Genomic DNA, 27,785 nt, shown 5'->3' on the forward strand with positions numbered 1-27,785 from the left:
AATGTTTTCAACCGCCATCGATTCATTTCCCAGCCAGCTCTTTTGTAAAGGCTATCGCTTCTTATTCCACGTTCTTTATGTTCCATTGTGTCTCAATGCCGGAGCATTTTTTAAATAAACAATACTACTGAAAATTGGAAGCGAAAAAGAATTGTACGAAATTTTATCGCTTTGTCCTCTCAAGATAGAAATCATATTGCTTACAATAAATAGAATTCCCTTTGTTTATTTTACATGGCTGGATCAAATATTTTTTATTTATGTTTATTTTCCTATCAGTCAGGCGCTTATGAGTATTATATTTTACTTATTTTAAGATATTCTAATATTTCCTTTATTTTCTATAAACGAATAAAGTTTTTGTCATAATAAAACAGTAAAATTCACAAAAATCATGATTTCTGTGATTAAATTAGTTCAATTTCCACTTAATTTTTTTAATTTGTTTCGAACAACTCAGTGTTTTTCTATCAGTCAGTAAACTTCGTATAGGTACCTAAGGTTTAAAAAATGCCTATATGTATACATAATCAAATAAATTAGAGTTTACTGGCGCATAAAAATATCGTCAAAACGGACGCTAGGGTCTTGGCGTAAACAAAATTGTGTCAATTTACTTAGTAAACTCCTAAATAACGCTTTGTAAAATTTATCCGTGTCCTTTTGAGTGACTTCAAAGTTAATAAATAACCAAGTAGTATAAGTGAAGCGTAAATATACTTAGAATTTATCCATTATTATGAATAAAATATTAAGTCTTAGCTAATACGTAGGTAACGTACCTATAAGTTTTCCTTATACTATACCAGATAAAAGGGAGATCAGATTACGTTCTGGGAAAAAATCGACTCAATATGAATTCTTCCTGTCTGTCCCCGAATTAGTTCGATATGTCCCCTCGTCGATAGTAGGGGGACAGATCGAACTATATTCCTATCTGTCCCCCTGAGGGGACAGAGCAGGGGGACAGACTGGAAAAGTTCCCCAATATAAAGTCGGCATAATCGGAAACTGTAAACTTATTCGAATATAAGACGTAAACATAATAATTAAAGTAAATAATTTAGGCACACCTAAAATTATATTTATCGTTATGCAAAAGTCAAAGGTTAAGTTTTTACTAAGACTTCATGCCTAGGTTTTCCGGTTATTGGCTATAATTCAATGAACTCTAGAAGATTGAAATCAACTCTAGAAGTTTTTCCTATACCTAAGTAGCATCATTATTTTGTTTTTTTTTATGCTATCAACAAAAAATAAATGTTAATTAAAGGTGGATGAGTTACGTAAATAAATAAACGTTCGCTTTGGTTAATCATTTATTAATACTTACCTACCTGTCGATAGCCGGATAAAATAAATGTAATTATTTCCCGAAGAGATTAAAATATTTTCATCATGATAAAACCGTTAACCTCTGCACAGTGGACCCAGGTTTATTATGCCATTTATCAAACAAAAAGATGGAAGCATTGAATTGAATGTTAATTAAATGTTTTCCTATTCCTAAGTTCGCGTGCTAGAGATCGGTAATAAGCGATAGGGCCACCTTTTGTATCCTACTTATGTCTGTGTTTTCAATCTAATCTAACTTTTCGGAGTTATGAGGGGTCTCTCCATCACTCGTTCCATACAAACGTAGTTCGTCTCTCATTGGAATACTAACCAATCATACTCAATGGAATTTTGTAGAAGCGTTCCGGGAACTAATATCTATGCCTGTGGTTTTCCAGGTTTCCGTTCAAATATTCGGTTTCAAAGTTACGCGGTCTTATAAATTCACATACAAATCTTTGAGTCCCTGTAATTTTTAAACTACATATTATTAGAAAAATCTAAAACACCACATGCATAGATGTTAGTTTCTAGAACATGTCTGCAAAATTTCATGGACTTTGGTTGTTTAATATTCAAATGAAATTGGGACTACGATTGTATGGAGTAAGTGACGGAGAGAGCCCTGTTAAGTGCGTTGGTTGATAATGACAATGATGATGAAAACTACACTTGGAACTTCCGAAACGAGTTGGATTTATTCACGATATGATCTTAGTTTCTCGTTTTTATTTAAAAAAATTGATTTCACAGACAGGCTTATTCCATAAAGCAAAGGTTCATGAAATGCCGCATTAAAATAACATTTACCTTCCCATTTCTAGAGTGTACCTATCTGTAATCTGCATGCAAGTTGGAATGCATGCAGAGTGAATTCATATGCAAATGCATTCAGACTTCCGCCTTCTACCTTCTAACGTGCCTAATATACACAGTGAAGCTTGAAGTGAAGCTATACCAGCTATAGAGCTGATTTTACCCTCACATTATCATTAGTTGGACCAAAATGTTTAGATATTTTTACTGTACATCTAATTACAGTAAGTACTAACAATGGACTAAGAGCCAGTGCTTGCCAGACCTTTGTTATTTTATAAAAGCTGAAAGTTTCTGTGCGTATTGTCTTCAACACAGAGAGGAATCAAAATTAATTAGAAAAGCATAATAGAATAAGTCCATGGAGAAAAGTCATGATTATGGGAAAAAACGGCTTCGTAGTTCGTACTAACAACTTACGAAGAGTTTTCGCCGATCCATTTTGTTGCTGATTTGATCGACTTTGCTTAACTATCTTAATCAGTTGATGGTATAAAGTAACAATCTGTACTTATAATAATTTTAAATAAAACTTATAATAACTCAAAATTTAAAAACCCCCGACATAAAAACCTCTATAAGAAAACTAGAAAAGAGCTGATAACTTTCAAAAGGCTGAACCGCTTTTCTTGGATTATAGCTAAGAACACTCTCGATCAAGCCACCTTTCAAACGAAAAAACTAAATTAAAATCGGTTCATTCGTTTAGGCGCTACGATGCCACAGACAGATACACAGATACACAGACACACAGATACACACGTCAAACTTATAACACCCCTCTTTTTGGGTCGGGGGTTAATAAAAACAAAAAATTTAGATCATACCGTGAAACTTCTTGTTTGAAAGGTGGCTACCTTTCAAACAAGAAAAACTAACTATGTACTTACGATGCCTCAGACAGATACACAGATACACACGTCAAACTTATAACACCCCTCTTTTTGGGTCGGGGGTTAAAAAGTACTGTATAATGTCAAAGCAAGAGAAAGTTAGACTGGATTAACTTCAGCTTTGTAAAGTATTAACATATGAAATTTTGCTATTCAATTAAATTAAATTACTGCAAAAACTGCCCCAGAGTTGAGAGCATTCATTAGGATTAAAGTTATGGTCAAATAAAACATGCTGCGGCATGAACGTGTGATAGAAGCAACGCGAGACGAATAAATGCGCTGCGTCTCAAAAGCAGTTGTTATTCAAAGTGGCACGAGCTGAAAGATTTGTACGAAAAACTATTTTCATGGAAATCTGACAAACACGGACATATTTTAATTTGTAGAGCGTGCCTATAAAATTTCACTGAGTTTGATAGTATTCGAATAGGAATCAAACTTCGTATGTATGGGGGTGCCCATGCAGGATAATCCTCTTGTAGACAGTTAGACTAGCTCGGAATCTAACGTTCTCATACATTTCCTTAAAAAGAGCCGCATTTTAGTCACTTCCATCGCGCCTTTGTTTGACCAGGGCTTTAATAAAAGTTGATTTCGTACGCTTGTAGCTTTTCTTTTATTAAAACTTGTCGCTATAAAAGCTGTCGTACTACAGAAACTCGTCCAGTGCGAACTTTTGAACAACATAAAAGTCTTCTTCTTCATAGATACTACTTTTAAAAGACTTTCATTTGACTTTTAATTTCATTACTTACACTGCGTTTTTTTCCTTTTTAGGGTTCCGTACCTCAAATGGAAAACGGAACCCTTGTAGGATCACTTTGTTGTCTGTCTGTCTGTCTGCATGTACGTCCGTTGTGTCCGTCAAGAAAACCTATAGGGTACTTCCCGTTGACCTAGAATCATGAAATTTGGCAGGTAGGTAGGTCTTATAGTACAAGTACAGGAATAAATCTGAAAACCGCGAATTTGTGGTTACATCATTTTAAAAAAATGTGGTTAAATTTTCCAAGTAAGAAGTATCAAATGGGGTATCATATGAAAGGGCTTCACCTGTACATTCTAAAACAGATTTTTATTTATTTTTATGTATAATAGTTTTTGATTTATCATGCAAAATGTTGGAAAAAATATCCGAGTACGGAACCCTCAGTGCGTGAGTCTGACTCGCACTTGGCGGGTTTTTTCTTTTCATTTTATTCTTTAGTTCTTTATATGAGTCTATCGGCAAAACTTTATGTGGGTGACTATTTATTATTTCCTCTATAAAATGAACTTTACATCCTTGTCTTTTGTTTTGTTTAAACTACCCTACTAAATCTGATAAAACTAACTGGAAAAATACTTTGAAACATAGTTAATCATATTTTTCTCCTTTGTTCGAGCCACATCAAAAGCTTATACAAATGCTCCGCCATTGAATATTTAAAAAGGTTTTCCGTCTTTGATCGTTCATTCCATCTTTTGATTTCATTTGTCTACGCAAAAAGGGTGCGGTAGGGGTATTATTAAGGATAAGAGGCGGTTTATATTAGCACCCAAGCACGATCTGTGTGATAACGCTTTCTCGTGGGTTTTACAATGATAATACATTGTAAAAGTCGCAATAATACATTGTTATTTTGTCACATTGATTGTGCTTGGGCTGGGTGAGTGGCAAAGATGTGACATGGACACAATCCGTCTCCTCTATAGACTTTTATGGCGTGAATTTTAGCGTCACTTTATGGCTAATTCTGTTGTACTACAATCTTTAAACTGAAATGATGTGTCTAAATTTCTTGCTATCCCTTTCATTATGCCTGCAGAAAAAGGTAGCATAAGATTTAGACCTATCAATTTATTTTATGATTATCTACTGCGTATAATTAAAAGAAGTTACTCACGAATATAAGGTCTTCAAGAGGTGGAAGAGCCTCCAGATTCATAAGAATTCCTTTGATCTGAATTCGATTTTTTCAGTAGTAATGAAAATGATAGTAAAGTCATATCAACGCCAATCTTAGCTGAAGTAATCAGCTTTTCTATAAAGGCTTTGCGTATACCTCTTGCATTTTTCGATTTTAACGGCTCCCATGCGTGCTCACCATTTCTCTATTTAAAAGCCTATAATAAGCATTTAACTTTGTGTCCACGCCACGTCACTGACACTCACTGCTTTCTGTATAAACCGTGCCTAATGGCGGCGATGGATCATATCGCCGTTACTTACTGGTGATAATTTGTGAAACAGGGACACAGACTAATGGAAAAAATAGACAGGAAGCGGGTCACCAAAAATGGAACAGATCCAGCAATTTAAAAAAAAGTGGAGGAGAAGGAGTTTCACTTTTGCAAAGACTCCCGCGCTTCTCGTCTATCTTTTTCACACAAGTCTGTGTACAGGGATAGGAGAGACTCCGAGCAGCCGCGCGTCCAGCCAGCGGCTCTTCACATGAGGCGTCTCCGCACACCGTGCTGGGCGAGATGTTCAGTAGACAGACCGAACGAAGCAAAGTTAATACCGTTACACCACCGCCGGCAATGGCCAAGTAGTCGCGCCTCCCTTCTGTCCACTCTGTGCGATTAGGTCTTTCTGTTCTGTTTGACGCTTCAGTAAACTACTTCAGTTTCCTGTCCTCCTGGTAGATTAGATCACTTGTTATGAACTTCACACCGGTTTGGAGTTGTTAAGGCCTGGACAAACTAAACGCGATAACAACAGTATCACGACAACATGTAGAGACGTAAACACGTAAAACGATGCCACAGAAAACGATCGCGTGAGAAATCTTGTGATACTCGTATATTTTATTTAAAGATGCGCATCCTAGACAGTCGTGGGCCTCTGATATGCCCCGATTAGTCAATCGTAATCGTAAACGCAACTGTAATAAATATTTGCGTTGTTACAATAAACGCGTGTTCAATTTGTAATACAAGGAACTGTATGAAACTTGTCACATTACTGAAGAATTCTGTGACATGAGTAAATAATATTGTGTGTGTGTGTGTGTGTGTGTGTGAAAATCACGTGGTGAAAGTTTACCAGGCGTACTTACTCTCATACACACACAGTTCTTTGTATTACAACAGCGGCCCCAAAAACGTTGACGTCTCGCGTTACGATTGTCCAAGCTTTAGAACAACAATTTTATCCGTTTTCATTCAACTGGTTGTTTTACCCCGTTTTATTTCAGTTACCTACTTAACTCATTGGAAAATGAGTGCAAAGTCAAACTTGAATGTGCTGGTTTCGGTTATGCTTCACTTGTTCTCGTAGTATAGAGGTTATTAGTCTGGAACTTAGCCCCCTTTACGAAGTCCTTGAACCCGTGGGAAATGTTTACACCTTCAATTAACCCTTAAAGGTGATCGCATGGCAAGAGATCATCCACAAAATCCGTAAACGGCTCAAGAGTCGCGAAAGAAACAACGCATTTTTCAGTTCTGAAAACGGATAACAAATTAAGTTGCATTTGGTAGAACGAAGAAATTCTGATGAAACTGTCGTTGCTGTCTTTGATATCGGCATTTACAGACTTACGTGTAATTTCGAAAAAAATTTACTACGTCTGAAGGTGCCGAAACACCTAGATTGAAAGTCCTAAAAAATGCGTTTAACTTACGGATTGTGCGCCTGTTGCTGGTCTTACGGACCTTGTGGCTTTTATGCGATCTCCTTAATTGTTCATATTATGCATGATGTAAGCGTGACCCCCAGCTTACTTACCTATATTTAATTTATCTCCCCATATTTTATCATCTTCTTGTGTAAAAATATGTAAACTAATTACTAAAATTCTATTTTTCACGTTTTAAATGTCTCTAACTTACCAAAGAATGTTACCTTGATCTACTGCTTTTATATTATTTAAGAAACTTTCGCTGTTCATAACAATATTTTTATTAACAGTATTGTATATATACATTTAAATAATTATACTTTAACGAAATATTTATTACATTTTAGTGTCCATTATTGTAATTTTAACTGTATTAATATGATTACCTATTTTTTGGTCCAGACCGATTTTACCAAGTATTTTGTATTATAACGTTGCTTCATTTAATGGGGTTTAAATAACTTAAGGTTCAGGAAGCACCGTCTCTTTGGCTACCAGCGGGTTCTAGTATATTATTCTGAATATAACATAACTGTAATTTGTCGATAAGTTACCTAGAAACGATTTTTTTTTTTTTTGTAAAAGTCGATTCAACATACAGATATGGATAATACAAGTATGCTGGAAGTACCATCATATTCTATGTTCTTAGGATATAATTATATCCGAGTTTATATTTTCATTCTTTAGAGCTCGTTCACACGAGGCTGCGTAAGCGTTGCGTAAGCGTAGACGTAGCGCGTACCATTTTGTTGTAATGTATGGAACTGTAAGAAACATGGCATACCGCGTGCGTGGCGTGAACGTTCACGTAGACGTGATGCGTGCAGTTACGTCTACGGGTTCACGCGAGGTCACTACGCACGTGTCACGTGTACGTGCTGCATACGCAATTGGTGTGAATTGGCCGTTAAATGAGGCAGCGTTCCCACCGTCAGCGATTGTGGAGCGTTTGTAAATGTTAGTCGAACCCCGATCCCTTATTCCCTGAGTGTGGACAATGACGTGGTGTTTTATTTTAGACCGGCCGTGGCGCGACAGCAATCGGCGCCGACCCTGGTGTTTAGGTGTGTCGATGTTACCACGTACTTTTGACTATATTACCACTTGAATTATACTTTTGTATGTAACTTAAAGCTAGAATTTGGGAAACTCGACTCGCGACAGACGGATACACGCGACCGCGACCCAAGATACATCCCCTTCGTCCGCCTACGAAACCAGCGCTACGTAATCAGTCGCACGTATTGCTTTGCGTAGAAAATTATGTAAAAAAAAACCAAAGCTACAGCTTTAACTAAGTAAGTATAATGTAGGTACTATATCTGAATCCCACATAATCCCGGTGTAAACGCAATTTCACGGCAAGAAATAACAATAAACTTGCATAGAAAATATTATATGGTAAAGCAAAGCAGACCTGCTTCATAATATCTGAAGCCTACAAAATGTGTGATAAAGCCTGACGTGACGGCAACTGTCCAGAAAGAAATAACAATTAACGGACTCTACACGCGTACGATTTGTAATATTAAGGCCGTTTTACGCCATAGATTGATACAGTACAAAAGGAGGCAAGCCAGAACCGCATGCTACAATAATTTAAAATGTAACAAGAACTGTCGGCAGACTGTAATATTCCAATTCTTACTGTAACTTAAGACTGTAAAATTCAGCATCTATAACTCATGTTGTAATATTCCACTTCTACAATACGATGTTATCTCGTGTGATAGAAAAATTAACGTTTCCAGTTGTAGCATGCAGCATTGTCGCATTTTAGTAGGTATAGCCCAAGCAAAATCGGTGTGACTACGCTTTCTCATCGACAGTGTTGCAAAAGAAGCGAGAGAGATGGATCCGGGGTCGCGGTCGCGTGCCCCAAAGTCTGCCTTAAGTGCACTTTAGCTGGTACTTAGTTTTCATTTTATTTAATCGTAAGAAAACTATCACTTAACTTCCATTTTGCTAAATTTTAAAATCAACCACTTTATCACTGTCTGGATCTGCATACTTTGAATTTTGGAATCTTTCACGTTCAGCTCTGCATAATTTAGCTGTATAAAATATATTAATAAAAAATACTTATTTAAAAAAATTAAAATGATATTATGTTGAAATATTTATAGTCGTGCGTTTGGAATTAGGTCACCATTTAAAATCTTTATAGGTTTAAATATTCAAGTGGTAATAAAAGCCCTTGTAATTAACCTTGGTACTCCTAACAATTGCTTCCTGTGATTCGTGTATGTCATGTCATTTTCACGTTGCTTTCCATTTTAATGTTGCAACAGGATTGTAATTTAGATTTGTGAGGCTACACATCATCAAATCCCTTTTTATTTATACAAGGCTTGAAGGCTTGATCCAGTAGGAAAGCCAGTTTTAACGACGAACATCACCAAATATTTTCTAACCCCATCAAATCTAATCTCAGAGTGAGAAGGGGTTAGGCCATTCTACTTTGGCTACGTGCGTGCGGATTATCATTTGACTTTTAAGTAGGTAAGCTATATTATGGAGGACTCTCCAGCATGCAGGTTTCCTCATGATGTCATCTTTCAGCGATCAAACAAGTGATACTTTAAGTAAGACGCACGTCTAACTTTCGGAGTTATAAGTGCTTTAAGAGTTATACTTAACTCCGAAAGTCGTGCGTGACCGGGATCGAATTTCATTACTAGTAGATACGACAATATTTTCGAAACCCTTAATTTTGAACTTATGTTTCACTCGTACTCATGGATCCATACGTAAATATTTTTTGTATTAACAACGTGGATTCGTAATGCCTAAATAAACTGAACATGCTTGTATTTATTCAAAACTTGTTTAACACTCCACCGCTTTGGACGCTGAAACACGATAAATTCGAAAAAACATTTCGCTTGTAGCGAGGCTTTCAGTACCTATGTGACTGGGTATAGGAATTCGTAGCGAATATGTTAGAAAATAAGCGAACATTTACCTGCTTTGAGCTCAGCAATGCATTCTTAAATTGTAGCTAAAATAAACAAAACTGAATCGTATTTGTACCTAAGTAGGTATGTTTTTGTAAGTCCAAGCTTCTTTTGTTATTTTCGTTTCATTATTTCAGTCAGAAAATCGGTTTACAAACTCTTTCAAAATTCTAACAGTTAGCTTAACACTTTAATGTACCTATTGATATGTTTTTTCAAAATTTTTGTGGTTCGCTACTTACCTATAAAATCAGAATAAATATACATTATTTTATGTTCTTAATGGAAAGCAATGTAAAAAAGGTTTCCAAGCACGTTGCATGTTACAATCTTTAGAACCCTAAAACCTCTTGTTAAATATCTATGAAAAGCATGGGCGTAATATCTAACAAGCCTCATAAAGTCCTTATTTCGTCTTCATTCTGCGAAGATCAAGAACATTATTAAAGTGAAGAAGACTTACAACGTACCTTGAAAGAGAATTATTTGCGAACATGAAGAGAGGCTCCACAAAGATCTATTTATGTGAGCCAAATCAAGTGTAACAGATTGTTTCGCTAAGTCTCCACTACTTTCGAAATTGGACCTTAAGTTTCCTGGTTATAACGATAATGTTCAGTAACGACTTTGCAAAGTTATTAAGTAGTTGGGACTTTAAGACAACAGTCTAAGCAAATTTCATCCAGATTTCAGATAAATCGTCTAACCTTGTACAATTTAAAGATACACATTTGGTTTTTACTACATTTCTGAGGTTATCTAAACTCAAAATCACTTATTCAAAGTAGGTACTTTGTACACCTTTTTGATGGTCAGAATTGTTAGATTTGTAAGATATAGTGGTGATAATTACTTACGCAAACTTAATTAGTTTTGAAGTTAGTGTACACGACATATTGCTTAGTTTTAGAACTAATAAAAACTTTAATATACTTACCTAACTATTATTAGATAATATTATAGTTAGTCCGATTAGTTCCACTTTGATATTAGCGATAATTGGTAAGCTAGATCAGTTTGATATAATTACTATCACTTTTGATTCAATTATAGACCATCTGCCTAAATTATAAGCAGATTAAATACAATGATATACTGTTAATTGATTTTCCTTGTAAATGCAAATTAAATGAAAGCTTCGTCTTCATCTCTACCTTTCAAGAGTCAAGAGTATTATACACTTAATGTGATTTTCAATAACAATAATTAGTCCCTACATCAAAGCTTGATAGCTACTGTGTGACAATCGCAATCACCTCTTATTGACTAAAACTCTCTCACTATTGGCTAGAATGCACAATTGCAATAAGGACGCATACCTAAGCACAAAATTATTTGATCACAACTTCTGTATTAGCCCCCCAATAATAAAAGTTTTCAAAAGACGATGCCACTTACAAAATTGTTGACATAATTATTTTAGTCCGATATTATGAGAAATACTAACCATTCAAATTTTTATATGATTTCAAGACAGCTTTGCAGCTTTAGACTATGTGGCCTCATGGAGTTTAACGGATCAAAACCATAAAACGCTAATAGATTTAGCTTGTACGGTCTGCTTAAGTCATCGGGCGTTGATCTTTGTTGTTCCTAATTCTAATCAAAGTTGCGCTGTGTACAGGAGACTGGCTGATGAAGACGATGAGTTATCGGAAGTACAACCAGATGCAGTGCCTCCAGAAGTGCGGGAATGGCTGGCTTCCACCTTCACAAGGCAGCTGGCGACGGCAAAGCGGAAGTCAGATGAGAAGCCGAAGTTCAGATCAGTTGCGCACGCGATCCGAGCGGGGATATTCGTGGACAGGATCTACAGGAGAGTCACGAGCACAGCGCTTATGCAGTTCCCTCAAGATGTCGTTAGAGTTCTTAAAGTAAGTGGATAATTGGGCTTAGCTTATACTAGCCGATGCCCGCGACTTCGCCCGCGTGGATTTAGGTTTTTTGAAATCCCGTGGGAACTCTTTGGTTTTCCGGGATAAAAAGTAGCCTATGTGCTAATCCAGGATGTTATCTATCTCCATTCCGAATTTCAGCCAAATCCGTCCAGTAGTTTTTGCGTGAAGGAGTAACAAACATACACACACACACACACACACACACACACACACACACACAAACTTTCGCCTTTATAATATTAGTGTGATATAATAATCTAAATATTATATAAAAAAAAGGAAACGATGACTGCTAGACTGTTCTATCAACGCACAGCTCACTACTGGACGGATATTGGGCTGAAATTTGGCATGCAGTTAGTTATTATGACCTAGACATTTGCTAAGAAAAGTTTTTTGATGATTCAACCACTAAGGGGGTAAAATAGGGGCTTGAAATTGGTGTACTCCCCCGGACAAGGTCGTGGGCATAAGATAGTTTCAAAACCGGCCGAGCGGCGAGTCAGATTCGCGCACCGAGGATTCCGTACTTGGGTATTTTTTCCGACATTTTGCACGATAAATCAAAAACTATAATGCATAAAAATAAATAAAATTCTGTTTAAAATGTACAAGTAAAGCCCTTTCATAGTTTAGCCCCATTTGGTATAGTTATCTTACATATATATAGTTATATCTTCATAGCCCCATTTGGTATAGTTACCTTACTTTGAAAAACACATTTTAATTTTTTTTCTGTGATGGAACCACGAATTCACGGTTTTCGGATTTATTCCTTTACTTGTGCTATAAGTTAAGTTTCTATTGATAGAAGTTAATGGAGTGAGAGCACTCTTATTAATTAAGTCGTTTTTTATACAACTGAATAAGTAGCTACTAATCTTCTCTTGGATAGGTACTTAAGACGTTTCAACATAAACAACATAAATAAATAGATATTAAACATCACTAAAGCCTCCGACTACAAAATACCTTTCAGTGAAGCATATTGAGACGTAAACAATTAATTAGTAAGCTATTCTGACTAAACTCGAATATTAATTACTATGGAAAACATACCAAAGAGCAACAAATACATAGAAGAGTAAACACTTATTAGTGCCATCATAAAATACGAAAAGTTCTTTTTTAACACTGTCTGTAAGATCAGTAAAATTAAATATAATTGACAAGATATTGTATCTAACAATTTCCCTAATTATTCCAAACGATAACTACAGTAAGAAGATATCAACCAATTCTACAAAAAAACTTTTGCCTCCTTTCCAATAGGTACCTCGTTCTGAGCCGTCAGTATTTTGATCTATTTCTTAAGACATTTTCTCTGAGATAGCTCCAAATATTTACAGAATTGTTGATGGATTTTAATTTCTCTCATAATTAAGTCGCATACTTCAATAATCACTGGATACTGGGCACACACCTTTATTTTTTGACCCATTGGGCCAGTATTTTGATTCAGGAACGTCGGATACAAAGCATCCCTTCAAAGTTAAGACCGAGTTGCTTTTTGAACATACCTGTAGGAGCGCTTTCGGAAAATTGGCTCGATCGACCACATCCAATTAGACCTTGATTAGACACTGCATAGTATCTGTTACGTGTCTACGTCTAGTACGCTCAGTTCTGATTAATTTGGAATCAATAAGGCTGAACGCCTTGGTATATACCTACTATAATTATGTCAAAGCGTTGTTGAATTGGAAACATTCACATGGTGAAACAAATGGAGCCTGAACAATTGACAGACATTATGGACATAGATCACTCAATATTCGCACTATCTATCGATTCATCAAAACCACAACTCAGCCCCAAAAAATATTTATCGTACATTGTAAAGTTAATAAATAAAATACTTACTTATTTAGTACTATTTCAACCTTTTGATTTTTTTCTATAGGAAATACTAGGGAATGAGGAAAAAACACGAAGTTTTTTCCTTATAGTAAAGCGTGCGATGAATTGTAAATTGCAAACTGGATGGGAAATTCTAGCAAGTTTCCTTGGTACCTACAAAACCTGCGCAATACGTGCTCTCAATTTTATATCCTGTGTAGAAAATAAAAAATAAGGTGATATTTTCAAATTTTCTCACGTATACCCAATTATATTATAATATACCACAGAAATTCCTTCCTTATTCCACGCGACTTCAACCTTCCTGCAAAGGTTGCCTGGTAGAGATTGCCCTAAGCAATAAGGCCGCCTTTGCACACAACTGTTTTTTCTGTTTTCTTCTTTCTGTGTTGTGTTGCTTTGCATGTGTTTTTGTGTGCAATATAACTTCTATCTATCTATCTTCCAAATGGTTTGGGCTGTTTCAGTGACCTTGTTCCTCTGCGGATTTCTTTATTTCGGATCTTATCTTTCAGGGAAACTACTAATATCCGCTCACAGTTCGCTGAGCTAGGTACTTTGAAATAGCGTATGTGTCAGCGTTCACGTTTCAGCACCATATGTGACGACGGAAAGAACACCCTGGCTTGATATGCTCTGGTTATTCATCTCCAGGCATTGAGGCAATGCCAAAACTAGACTCAATTTCCCGAAAACTGTCTAACCTAGCCGAATTCTTTTGTTGGTTACCTCGTGAAAATTTATTCTGCCTCATTGAATGATTAGACCTGTGTTATAGAGAGTTGTAACTCCAACACACCTTATTTATATCAAACCTCTCGCTCTCCTCGGTCTTTGGTTCAATTATTAAGTTTTTGGTAAGATTCTACCCTCCAATGAATTAATCATTTCCACTGGGTTCTGTTGGTGAGCATTTTTTAATGTTGTGATTAGGCACGTTTTTGAGTCCCTCCTCTGGTTGGGAAAAACCTCACCCCTCTTTTGCTCTAACTGTTTTCTATGAAAATATATCTCTAGACTGCCTTCCCCACGCTACACGCTACTCGATGGCGCCAAAATATGAGTTCGTAAGATATATGGACAAAATTCGAGCAGTAATTCCGAGCTGCAAAGAATAAACACGCTTGTGTGCTTGACGGTCCACGAAATCTGCAGCATTTGCCTCCAGAACTACATTTCGAATGGGTCCGATTTTTGCCTTTCTCTTGCTTTGATGGTCCATGTTTCCATTCCATACATAAATAATTAAAATAATTACTGGAAAGGTTAAGGCAAGGACGAGGTACATTTTGGTTTTAATCGAGATTCACTCCACAACTCAGTTTCTGAGTGGTAAAGATATTGTGTAACTGAAACAAACATCAAATATGCAGTACGCGTTACTAAATAATCGCTTTAGTACTAACGTAACGCAATCATGTCCCTCGTGTTTGCCGAAGCCCGCAGAAAGCACATAGCTATAGTTCGGCGAAATGCCCCTGGGAGCTAAAACAATCACAACTATTAAAATTTAACTAGAGTTAATATTGTATGGTTGTTAGCTAAGTAGAAAGCGTCGTAAAAAATATACATGTTAAAACAATTTGACTAAAAGGCAAGAAACCATTTTTTTTTATATCAGTAATCAGTGTAATACCATCTATTTACGGTACGATGCTATATATTATGAGTCACAAGCTAGTTTCTAACTATCTACTAATTGGTAACTGTTAAGTGTTCATGACATACTACTTTCTTAATACTTACCTACTGCTTTTAAGTTTTCTGACATAATAATTTTACTGGCCGTTTATTAAATAAAAAACAATTATTAACCCCCGACCCAAAAAGAGAAGTGTTATAAGTTTGTCGTGTGTATCTGTGTATCTGTCTGTGGCATCGTAGCTCCTAAACTAATGAACCGATTTTAATATAGTTTTTTTAATTTGAAAGGTGGCTTGATCGAGAGTGTTCTTAGCTATAGTCCAAGAAAATCGGTTCAGCCGTTTGAAAGTTACCAGTTCTTTTCTAGTTACTGTAACCTTCACTTGTCATGGGTGTTATAAATTTTTAATTTACACTTGTTTATTTTGTTGCAGACACTAGACGAATGGTCATTTGACGTGTTCGCCCTGCACGAGGCATCGGCTGGACAGCCGGTCAAATATTTAGGATACGAGCTACTCAACAGATATGGAATGATACACAAATTCAAGGTTTGTTTAAAAAAACACTGTTTTAAAGGCCGTATCTCCGTGCCATGAGTGTGCCATAAGATTATAATTGTATGTGTTACAGTCAAAACTCTTATTCAGTCAAAACTAGTGTTGACTAACGACATTCGTCAAAAGTAGTGTTGACAGAAATTCCGGCCAAAACTCTTAACTGGAATAACTCATCATTAAATTCATAAACATTGCATATAATATTAGGTCGAATGTAGCTCAGAATGAAATCAAAGCATCCTGAGTGCACGAAGTCTTGTCCGTCCTACCTCAAGAACGTTTTTGTAAAGTTCGAAGCCAGAACCTCGTGAACTACGTCTTGAATGAACGAGCCCTTGAAAATGAGTGTAGCGAAAGAGGATCGTAGCGAGCAAAGCGAGCCGGCTACCTTCGTAGCGAAACGAAGGTCGCGTAGCTAAAGCTGAATGAAAAGTCGAGGAAGGAAGCTAGTCGTCTGGGGAAACCTATTTAAAAGCACTCTAGGGTAGTACAGATAGGACTGCGTAAAGCCGGGGGACTCCGATTAAAATCATTTTTGACTGATATTTTTTAAGTCAAAAGTACTTCTAACCAATATTTTTCAGTCAAAACTACATTTTACACAAAAGTAATTTGACTGAATAAGAGTTTTGACGGTAAAATGTATAATTAATACACAGAGTGCAGTTTTATCACTTAAACAATATTAGGGCCACAAATAGAAATTAAATTCATACTGGGCCGTAAGTGCGAGTGAGATTAGAGTGACATAAATCAAAACTGCTCATTTCGCGTAACATTGCAATTTCGCAACCCAACATTGTTTCAGGTTGCCTTTCGTTGTGCTGCTATCAACATCTATCATTTCATCCTAATACCTACTTACATGAATTACTTTTAAAAATCGTCACATTTATCTATCACTTCAAAACCAACTTTCCCAACATTGTTTCAGGTTGCCTTTCGTTGTGCTGCTATTGTTCTAATATTGAGGCTGCTTTTATAGGGGTTGAATATTTATTCTTGTTAATAATAACATCTATCATTTCATCCTAATACCTACTTACATGAATTACTTTTGAAAATCTTTACATTTCTCTATCACTTCAAAACCAACTTTGTTTAGGTAATGCAGTTTATTTTAGTTGTTAATATTAATATTAATTAATCATTACCAATCATAATGCCTCCTAAGTCCTAATTAAATTAGGTACTTCAATAGCTTTCAATTGCTCACTACTCCAAAGATATCTCCAAACGAAACAAGAGTGGAAAGTATAAGAAACCTGAGAAAACTTTCATGTTCAACTTTTAGCTCCGGTAAAGTTGAGCCGAATTGAATAACTAAGTGAGATTAAGTTGAAACTTTTTAAACTTCATTAAGGACGTATCTTAGCGGACGTCTCAAAAGTTTTGCAAGTTTGTTTGTTTCTGAAATTTCGCCTTTATGATTGACAAATTGCCGTCTTTTTATATATTACTTGACTAGCTGACGCTCGCGACTTCATCCGCGTGGATTTAGATTTTTCAAAATCCCGTGGGAACTCTTTGATTTTCCGGGATAAAAAGTAGCCTATGTGCTAATCCAGGATATTATCTATCTCCATTCCGAATTTCAGCCAAATCCGTCAGTGGTTTGTGCGTGAAGGAGTAACAAACACACACACACACACACACACACACACAAACACACACACACACACACACACACACACACACACACACACACATACACACACACACACACACACACACACACACACACACACACACACACACATACAAACTTTCGCCTTTATAATAAATTCGTTAAACGGATGGGCCGTGACAAGCTAGCAGACAGACAGACACACTTTCGCATAATATAAGTAGGTATATAATATATATGGATGTACCTACTGAAGGAAAAATTTAATTATCAAAATAGAAAATTGCTTTTGATACAGTGAAAACCCATTAAGAGTTACATAATACCGTCCTTTATTATTTTATAAGCGATTGTTTGTAGGTAACAAGTCCTAGATTCAGTTCCTGTTTTGGCCGGGATAAGCAAGTGTGGGATAAGCATACCAAGTGAAGGCCGAGTGTAACTTTTCGGTAATTTTGTATGGACGGCCAACGTCAGTAATTGACTTGCCATAGGTATATCACTCGACCGGTATCACGTTAAAGGCTTCGGTTAATGTACTGGAACTGTTTAAACTAGGTATAGCATGGGTATAGCTGCATAAGTTGACCCACACCGGTTTCGCATGGAGTTACTAAAATCCTTTCTGGTTGGGGGTCTAGATTACAGAGTGAATTTACATGCAAAATGAAGCTAAAAAAATAAATATAAAATAATAAAGATAAAATGAAGCTAAAGAATGCTAGATCCAGCGGTTTGAGCTGATTTCTTCGTAGCGCTCTCCAATTACCTATCTATGGAAAGTTCTAGAGTGTGGAGCGTGCTAGAAAGCTTTTCTTAATGACAGAAAACATTTTTTAATTGAAATTCGAATCAAAAAATTGTGAAAATAAAAAGAAACAACAAAAAGTGAGTTCTTGAGCGAGGCGGATTCCGTTCCCGCTAGCTATTATGTTGAATACCTTCAAAAGAAGAGTGAATAGGCATTTTCTAGGCAGGTGCGCTCTACCTTAGGTTGCAACATCATTATTTTGTATGATGAGAAAGAAAGAAAGAAGGAAAGAAAGGAAGAAAGAAAATGCATTTATTTGTTTTTGGTGTCACAGATAAAAACAAAGTAGGTACACAAAATGTAACATTTTCGTCTGTGACACAGTTCAAGTGATTGCAGACAAGCGCAAGCCTATGAAGTAAAACAAGTGTAAATTAAAAATTTATAACACCCCCGACAAGTGAAGGTTACAGTCTGGGTTTTTATTCTAAGGCTACAGTAACTAGAAAAGAGCTGATAACTTTCAAACGGCTGAACCGATTTTCTTAGATTATAGCTAAGAACACTCTAGATCAAGCCACCTTTCAAACAAAAAAAACTAAATTAAAATCGGTTCATTAGTTTAGGAGCTACGATGCCACAGACAGATACATAGATACACAGGTACACACGTCAAACTTATAACACCCCTCTTTTTGGGTCGAGGGTTTATAAAAAGGAAAAAGGTATCTATCTATCTCGAATATACCTACTCCGCGTATTCGTAACGAAGGATATTATATAACGTTAGCTTTAAACAAATTCGCTTTAGTTTCCTTCATGTGTAGCTGTTGTGCTCTGAAGCAATTTGTACTTACCTGCCTCAGGTGGGAGGGAAATTTGCATTTTCTGAATCACACTAATATTATAAAGGCGAAAGTTTGTATGTGTGTGTGTGTGTGTGTGTGTGTGTGTGTGTGTGTGTGTGTGTGTGTGTATGTTTGTTACTCCTTCACGCAAAAACCACTAGACGGATTTGGCTGAAATTCAGAATGGAGATAGATAATATCCTGGATTAGCACATAGGCTACTTTTTATCCCGGAAAATCAAAGAGTTCCCACGGGATTTCAAAAAACCAAAATTCACGCGGGCGAAGTCGCGGGCATCGGCTAGTATAATATAAGGTGTACTACTTATTAAATTGGCTCAGGTCTCGTTTTTGTGGTGGAAAACCTACCAACCCGTTACATGTCACGTTTACTTTTAACCCCGACCCAAAAAGAGGGGTGTTATAAGTTTGACCTGTATATCTGTCTGTGGCATCGTAGCTCCTAAACGAATGAACCGATTTTAATTTAGTTTGTTTTGTTTGAAAGGTGGCTTGATCGAGTGTTCTTAGCTAGAATAGAAGAAAATCGGTTCAGCCGTTTGAAAGTTATCAGCTTTTTTCTAGTTTTCTTATAGAGGTTTTTGTGTCGGGGGTTTTTAAATTTTGAGTTATTAGTTTTGTAATTTCTTTTATTTTTTGGGGGTTTTTCTGTGTTTAAGCTAAATAAATACTACCTATTAAATAATTTAAATTGATCAGGGTAAATACAAGAACATACGAGGGAAAAAATAAAGTAGGCACTATGTACTTACTTACCACGACTGTAAAGCGTAAAACATTGCTATGGAAAAAGTTTTATAAGTCAAGTCTACAATATAGGCATTCGTGTTTCGGCATCAGCAGGTACCGCATTAACAAGAATAATAACAAAAGTTAGCTGAAAACCTTGTAAAAACTCTGAAAGTCTCCAATTATATTGGCCAGATTCATATAATCGGAAAAGTTGTGTAATTGTGTAGCCTAAGTAACGCAAACCTTGAATAAGTTCGTGGAAATTTTCATTGCTGAATATTGAAGTATGGAGAAAATATTTTCACTGGAAAGTACCTACCTGTACGAATAAAATAAAAGATGATACAACGGATTGACGTAATTTTTTTGCATGGATATAGTCACAGTTACCATCACATTATTATCTGCGCTTATGCGCAACCTTACACTGGCTAAAACCGAATGTACACCAAATAAATACAGACCTTATTGCTTGACGTTAAGATTTTAAACACAAAAACAACAGAGACTCGTGCTATCTCGCTCATAATTCGCGCGTACAAAACATGGCGCGTAGCCGCCAACCAATAGCGGACGGATGCGCGCTTTGGTTGGCTGAGATACTTTCGCGCCATTCAAAAATAAAATTTCTGCGCAGGTACATCGGCGTAACTTATAAAAGTGTAAAGACACAAAAAGTAGCAGAAATCAGTAGAATTCCCATACATAAATAAGTAGGTATATAAGGACTGTAAAAATGCTCTCTGCGAAAAGACGGCTAAGTAGCTAGAAATTAATCTAAGGATTCGAACACAAAGAAACCTGCAAAACTTTTATAAACAACAACTTCCTCCCGTACCGAGAACACGTACAAAATAAACGCGGCAAAACTTATAATGAGACCTTTGCCATAAGTTCTCAATTCAATTTGAAAGTGCAATTACGCCGTTCACAGGTGCCGCCGACGATTCTCGAGAACTTTCTGAGTCGGATAGAAGAAGGCTACTGCAAGTTCCACAACCCCTACCACAATAATCTCCACGCTGCTGATGTGTCGCAAACCGTACATTATATGCTGTGCCAAACTGGACTCATGGTAAGAGCTGAAGGGGCATGAGACGGGTTTGCCCGCGAAATTCTTTAGTTTTTCGCAATTTGTAAACTAATACGACAACGTAGGCTTATGGCATTTTAATTGCGCCAATGGTAGTATCATCCTCACAGGTTTATATAAATATCTTTACTTGAAAGGGTCCAGTTTAAGAAATTAGCTCTAGTATCGACTAATTTGTGAGTTATAGTCTATTCTAGTCTAGAGCTAATTTCTTAAACTGGACCCTTTCAAGTAAAGATTTTTATATAAACATGTGGACATGGTACTGCCATTGGCGCAATTAGATATCATAAGCCTACTTTGTTGTATTAGTTTAGAAATTGCCAAAAACTAGAATAAATTTGAATTTCGCGGGCAGACCCGTCGCATGCATCTTAACACGTTTTATTAGTTCCTACGTAACAATTTCAGTTGTACAAATAAAAACCGAAAGGTCAACGGTTCAAACCCCGCCCGTTGCACTATTGGCGTACCTACTCCTAGCACAAGCCTGACGCTTAGTTGGAGAGGAAAAGGGAATATTAGTCATTTAACATGGCTAATATTCTTTAAAAAAAAAACGTAAAATTGAAAATTGCCACAGTTATGGCAGTTTTGCATTCGAGTTTGTGAGGGTAGTTAGATATTAGTAGAGTAGCCAAATACCTACTCAATGTTATATGAAGAAGCAATCTGTGATGCGGCGCTATAACCTCGAGGTAAATGACCCGAGTGAAAATTTGTAATGCTTCCCGCTTATAGAAAGAACAAAACATTTGCCACGATGAGATTTTGTATAGTTTATTTAAATTAAGTTTTGTCTGTGCATTGAAGCGAGCACGAAGTACCATTTTGTTCTTCTGACTTCCAGCAAAGTCGTTCTTATTAAGTACCTAGGTCATCATTATTATAAACAAAGAATTTTCAGTATAGGTACATTGCTCTTTACGCGTATTAACTTTTAAATAAAAGGTTTCTTCTATATTATTAGGTAAGTACATAAATGGTACATAATTATACATCGTTGGGGGCATATTTGGTACACATCCATTATTTCGATTTATCAAAAGAGATGGGGGAGAAAGATATTTACCATAAAACATTAACATAGGTAGTAGGTACATCAAAAGTTACAACGTGCGTAGCATAAAGCACGAAGTTGTCTTTGAAACACATCCATAATGCGTCGGTTGTTAATGTTTTCGTGTCTACATAAACATCATTCATCACACGATCGAAAAGCTTCTAAAAGAAAATATTCAAATGCCTTTATTTTTCTTTAAAGGGACTTTTATGACTGGATAAAATTATTTACTCTATTAGGCCCGGCGCACATAATATGGCGGAGCGCAGCGCAGATCATGCCCGCGAAGTTTTCTAATCGCGTGACACATTACGCGAATTTCTACCAGAGAATGCGCGAGCACGCGCGGGACTGCGCGCACGGATGCACAATTGATTTTAGATATAATTTCAATGAGGACAATGTCGATAATATTTTGACTGTAAAAAATGCTCTGCGCTCCGCCATAATATTATGTGCGCCGGCCCTTAGTAAGTCGGTCATAACAATAAAGAGACCAACGACCCAAGTAGAAGATACCTTTTTTGACGTGACAACGTCTTATAATTCGATAGAGCCGGCTGCACGCACGAAAAAACATGACTCATGCGGCGTTACCTCGCTCTGAGGCGTTCCATGTAAGGCTTGAAGTGCAAGCGAGAGCACGGAACGAGCGACAAAGAAGCACAATCGGCCTTTGTTGTCACGTTCAACTATCGTCAGTAAACCGACTTTACAGACAACCAATTTTTTTTTGACGGGGTGTAGTTAAGCTAGCTTACGATACCTACTTTACAGTAGGTATGCCTGTATCACAGTTTCAGTTACAGTTCCAATATTTGTATATTCCAGAACTGGCTGTCTGACCTGGAGATCTTCGCAACGCTGGTAGCGGCGGTCGTCCACGACTTCGAGCACACAGGCACTACGAACAACTTCCACGTGATGTCAGGCTCTGATACCGCTCTGCTCTACAATGATAGAGCTGTACTCGAGAATCATCACATAAGCGCTGCTTTTAGGTAAGTTGTCTATCATAGTTTAGTAACACGAACACGATCGTATCGTAGTTTAGAACACGAGTTCTAGTGAACTCGTGTTCTCCGAATCTTCGAAAAATTTTGATCTATAGGCGAAGCCTTTTACATCCTTTTTTTTACATACAGCAGGGGAAATCCTCATGGACACCCACTGGGTAGTGCCGGACTCTTACCAGCTAAAACCGCTGCTGTTTCCTTGTTGGCTGTGTGCCCGCCTTTCAGCGTAAGCCACAGCACAACACTTTTGCCCCTTCATTTACTTTTCCCCTCCTTTTCTCTTCTTCCTCCTTTAAAGCCTTTTACATCCTACAATTCCTCTAATACGAGTAGATACTTTACGGACTTTCCAACACGAACCCGAACCAAACCAAAAGCTGTTATTTACGTGAAAAAAAATCTCTCAACAAAAAAATTAAATCCAATCGGTATTTGGCACTCAACAAAGGCCTACTTGTCGCGTATCTAGTGTGTAGGTATATCTTTTATAACGCGTTGAGAAATAATTTCCCAAGAGACGTCTCGACTCCTCACACGTCGGGAGAGACGATTGCTCGAATAAACTCGTTTATTCAAATTTTTTTGAACCTTTTCATGTTTCGATTCAAGGGCACTAAAAGTCGCTCCAATTAACGATATATATTAATTTTTAATAAGTAATTTTTTTGAAGGGTAGGCCGTAAAAGGGCAAGATTTTTGAGAAAATCCCTTCGTCATTATTTAGGTACCTAGGTACTATGTCGTTGGGTAACCGTTTCGAAAATATCGATAGGTAGGTACACGTCTTCGTCAAAAATATGTATCTCCGTTTTTATTAATAAAACATTGTCTCATACAATATTTATAAGAAAATATAACTTCAAGCAAGCACTATTGAGACTGGGTCAAATGTTTTTGGAGGCTCCTGTATTACGTTTTTCTTTGATTGATGATATCGTATTATTGTAATGGACTTCATTTCAGGATAATCTCATTTTAATATATTATTATGATGAAATGTTATTTTTGCATTTACATAATGAGCCGAAATATCCTATGGTAATATTTTTTATACTGATGTTGGCCTTCTTTTCGGGAGGTCCTAGTTTTGATTCCGGGCACCTCTAATTTTTCGGAGTTATGTGCGTTTTAAGAAAATTACTCTAGCTTTAACGTTAAAGAAAACTGTTTTTGTTTTATCGTACAAAAAGTACAGAACCCTCGGTGCGTGCGTCTGACTTGCACTTGCCCGGTTTTTTTATATTTTTGATAAGTACTAAAATATGTGTAGGTATCTGAATCACTATCTGAATTGGCGACAACATTTAATACCCTGTTCAGCCTTAAATAAGGTATTACACTAATTTACAATTTCTTGAACAACAGCTGATTAGAACTGTTCTCAATCAAATTCCAGGTTAATACGTGACGAAGACTGCAACATACTCCAGAACCTATCCCGGGACGAGTTCCGAGAGTTCCGCACCCTCGTCATCGACATGGTGCTGGCTACGGATATGTCCTTCCACTTCCAGCAGCTGAAAAATATGAGATCATTGTTGTCTCTCGCGGAACCAGGAATTGACAAGTCCAAAGCCGCGTCATTGGTGCTGCATTGCTGTGATATATCACATCCAGCAAAGGTATTATTGCATCTTTATTAACCCAATAGTTCCCATATTTCTACCTAACCTTCCCTAAGGTGGGGATAGGGACACATCCTTCCACACCCAACAGCTCAAGAACATGAGAGCATTGCTTTCTCTCGCGAAGCCAATAGTTGGTAAGTCCAAATCCACGTCATTAGCGTTGCATATCTGCAGTATACCACATTCAGCAAAGATATTAATTTTATTAGCGTCTTCATTAGCAATCCAACAAACCAGTTCCCCGTAAACCAGCAACCTGTTATCAACATGCTTGTACCGACATATCCTTCCACATCCACCGACCTGTTAAATGTTCCTGCACTAAATCCTTTGGGGTTAACCTTCTATCAATTCTTCTACATTGATGAGACAATCACTTTGATTAGTGTGCAGAAATGCTAAGACTATAAGAAGCACTAAAGAATAAGAATATTGTATTTGTCTTCCCGTGTCAAAAATAGATAAATAATTCTTTTCATCTCAAGAAGATTTTTTAACCAGAATTTTATTTATTTCAGAGATGGGATCTCCACCATAGATGGACAATGAGTCTGCTAGATGAATTCTTCCTCCAAGGTGACAAAGAGAGAGAATTAGGACTTCCATTCAGTCCACTCTGTGACAGAAACAACACCCTGGTGGCGGAATCTCAGATCGGATTCATAGACTTCATCGTGGAGCCCAGTATGGGAGTTTGTGCTGACATGTTGGAGTGCATACTGGGACCCTTGCATTCGAGCTCGAAGAATTCAACAAGCACTTCTGGTCAAGAACCTATCAATGAAGAGAGCACAGGTACCTACCATTCCCTTATAGGGGCTTTATTATGGGCATTATTCCTTTGAAACTTGGCGAAGTTTGCTGGCCAGCCTCGGGGAACGTAAGAAGAAACCTCAAAAAAAAATTGCGGATCCATTGAGCCACCAAAATCCTTGCTAACTTATCTTGGATGAAAGTGGGAAAGGAATAGTTAAAGTAAATTGTTTGTTTTTCAGGTGCTGAAACGCACAAAAAATTCAAAATCAAGAAACCCTGGGTAGCCTGCTTGACGGATAACAAGAAGATATGGAAGGAGCAAGCTGCAAAAGGTAATTCCCACTTTATCTCGATTCGACGCTTGGTAGTAGGGCTTTGCCGGTAAAGTAACATAAGTTACAAACAGAAATACCGGATCATTTTTGGCCTAGCCATGAATGGAACCCAGAAGGGAGCCACTTATCAGAGGTCACTATCAAGAGGTCATTTAATATTTACATAGGTAGACATTTGGAAATATCTTTTTAATGGGTTATTTTCCGGGTTTTTTTCAGACGCCGAAGCTCGGGCCAAGTTGGAAGAGGAGGAGACGAACGGTTCCTCACCTCCAACGGAAGAATAATATTTAGCCACATTTGTAAATACCGTGAGGACTAGTTGCTACAATATGTTTCAGACGTTGATGAAAAAAGGCTAAGCAAAGCCTGGCTATGAACTTTTCGCTATGACCGCTAGCGGCGCGGTGCGGCGAGCGGCAAAGACTTAATGTAAAGCTCAAAGACGATAAATATGCGTCCATAAGACGACAGGTTTTGCCGTCAGTGTTGTTAATAGCTTTGACGTCTTTGGCTTAGCCTAGTCTCGTGAATTCTGTGAATCATGAGTGATGAACACAGTAACTACCCAAATGTTTGTTATACATAAACGTCAGTCATCGCATTAGACGAGTAGTTTATCAGTCAGTCAAAGCAGTGACTGTGGCAACATAGACCCAAACCCTTTCGTTTAATCACTAATGGATGCCTATGAAACAACATCAGGCTGCTGCCGGCATTCGCGCCACTCATTTCATAGGGTACTTTATACTCGCCTATGTACGAGTACGTACCTGTATTTTTTTAATGAGGCAACCGCGCGCCGCTTCGCTCACCGCTAGACTAAAAGCCGTGCGTATTCGCTTAGCGCTAATATTGTGTTGTTTGCACAATTTAAGGTCTGAAGACTGTTTCTTCTTTAAGTGGGTCAACTCTCAAATAGAGTTGAGAGTTTAAGCATAACTACAGAATTCTAAATATATAAAGGAAATGGTATTTGCTATCATAATAATATTATATCGAAATAGTATGTCGCCGATTTTCAGCCACCTAAATATAAAGCACGAAAGCACATTATAATATCTCTAGTATCCAAATCAACAAAATTCAATATGCGAATACATCGTTTTTCATGCAGTATTGTTTCATTAAACAATTGCGGAGTGTCTCACTCACTGTCTTTTGCCACTTTCTATTTTGAATTCTGTGGGTATGTAAATTAGAACGGACTGACAAAAAAATAAAAAGGAGAAACAGAATATCGTGAGAAACCTTAATAAATTAAGCACAATATAAGCCTGATGTATAAATTCTCTATGTGGAAGACAACGTAGTGAGTTTTATTCGAAGAGGCGATGCACCGTGGATCGGTAACGCCTGTAGTGTAAATATTAAGTAGCTTTTAACTTATTCTTTGCTGTTAGTTTCAGTTAAGTACAACTTCGAGCAGGTCTCGAATATTAATATAGTACATTTATTACTTTGTAAGTAGAGTTTAGTCTTATTGTTTTATATATATTTGTTTGTCATCTTCTTATTTTGCTATTAAACTGTAATGTTTTGTGATTAACATAATATTTCTTATTATTTCAATTTACTTATTCAAATTTAAGATTTACGAACTCTTAAATTTTGATTGGATCAAAATATTCCATTCCGGTTCATTCCAACACTAAACTGGCGTCGTTCACACGTTGTTTTTAACCTTTAAGGCTGCGGATACACCTGTAAGTTTTACTCACGTAAGTAACTTACATGATTAACTTACGACAAATTTACCTAATAATGTGAACAAATTTATAAGTACCTACCTACATTTCCATTTATACATTTTTTGTCAATTTATTACGTAAGCTAGGTACTTACGTGAGTTAAATTGACATGTGTAACCGTGGCCTTACAGACTGAACTCAGTAATGCCTACCCACTGTACTGAAATTGAGGCGTCTTTTGTTTATAAATACATATATAATACCTAATAAGTATGATGGCTCAACTCACGCGTTTGTTGGAGTATGCCATTAATCAATGCACATCTGCTAGTTGCACGGGCTGCTCACGCAAGGCATACGTGTTTATACTGAATAAGGGCCGGGGCACATATGGCGGAGCGCAGCGCAGAGCATTTTTCACAGTCAAAATATTATCAAAATTGTCCACATTGAAATAATATCTAAAATCAATTGTGTATCCGTACGTATACTCGCGCATCCGCGCGCGTGTTCGCGCATTCTCTGGTACAAATTCGCATAATGTGTCACGCAATTGGAAAACTTCTCGGGCATGCTCTGCGCTGCGCTCCGCTATATGTGCGTCGGCCCTAAGAAACCCGGATGGGTTCAAACTTCAAAACATGTTTGTC

General features: G+C 37.0%; 1 protein-coding gene across 1 annotated transcript in view; it reads left to right on the top strand.

The window, feature by feature from the left end:
- LOC123867206 (calcium/calmodulin-dependent 3',5'-cyclic nucleotide phosphodiesterase 1) overlaps positions 1–27,569 on the top strand; it is a 46,336-nt gene extending 18,767 nt beyond the window's left edge. Inside the window, exons 4-13 of the mRNA XM_045909138.1 lie at positions 5,433–5,543; positions 7,675–7,737; positions 11,237–11,486; positions 15,449–15,565; positions 20,488–20,628; positions 22,541–22,710; positions 24,122–24,347; positions 24,872–25,148; positions 25,349–25,441; positions 25,664–27,569. Coding sequence (XP_045765094.1) covers positions 5,433–5,543; positions 7,675–7,737; positions 11,237–11,486; positions 15,449–15,565; positions 20,488–20,628; positions 22,541–22,710; positions 24,122–24,347; positions 24,872–25,148; positions 25,349–25,441; positions 25,664–25,731 — 1,516 coding nt within the window. The 3' untranslated portion in view covers positions 25,732–27,569. The remainder of the gene's footprint in view (positions 1–5,432; positions 5,544–7,674; positions 7,738–11,236; positions 11,487–15,448; positions 15,566–20,487; positions 20,629–22,540; positions 22,711–24,121; positions 24,348–24,871; positions 25,149–25,348; positions 25,442–25,663) is intronic.
- The last annotated feature ends 216 nt before the right edge of the window (positions 27,570–27,785 follow it).

The sequence above is a fragment of the Maniola jurtina genome, chromosome 1 (genome assembly GCF_905333055.1).
Source record: "Maniola jurtina chromosome 1, ilManJurt1.1, whole genome shotgun sequence".
NCBI classification, from domain to species: domain Eukaryota; kingdom Metazoa; phylum Arthropoda; class Insecta; order Lepidoptera; family Nymphalidae; genus Maniola; species Maniola jurtina.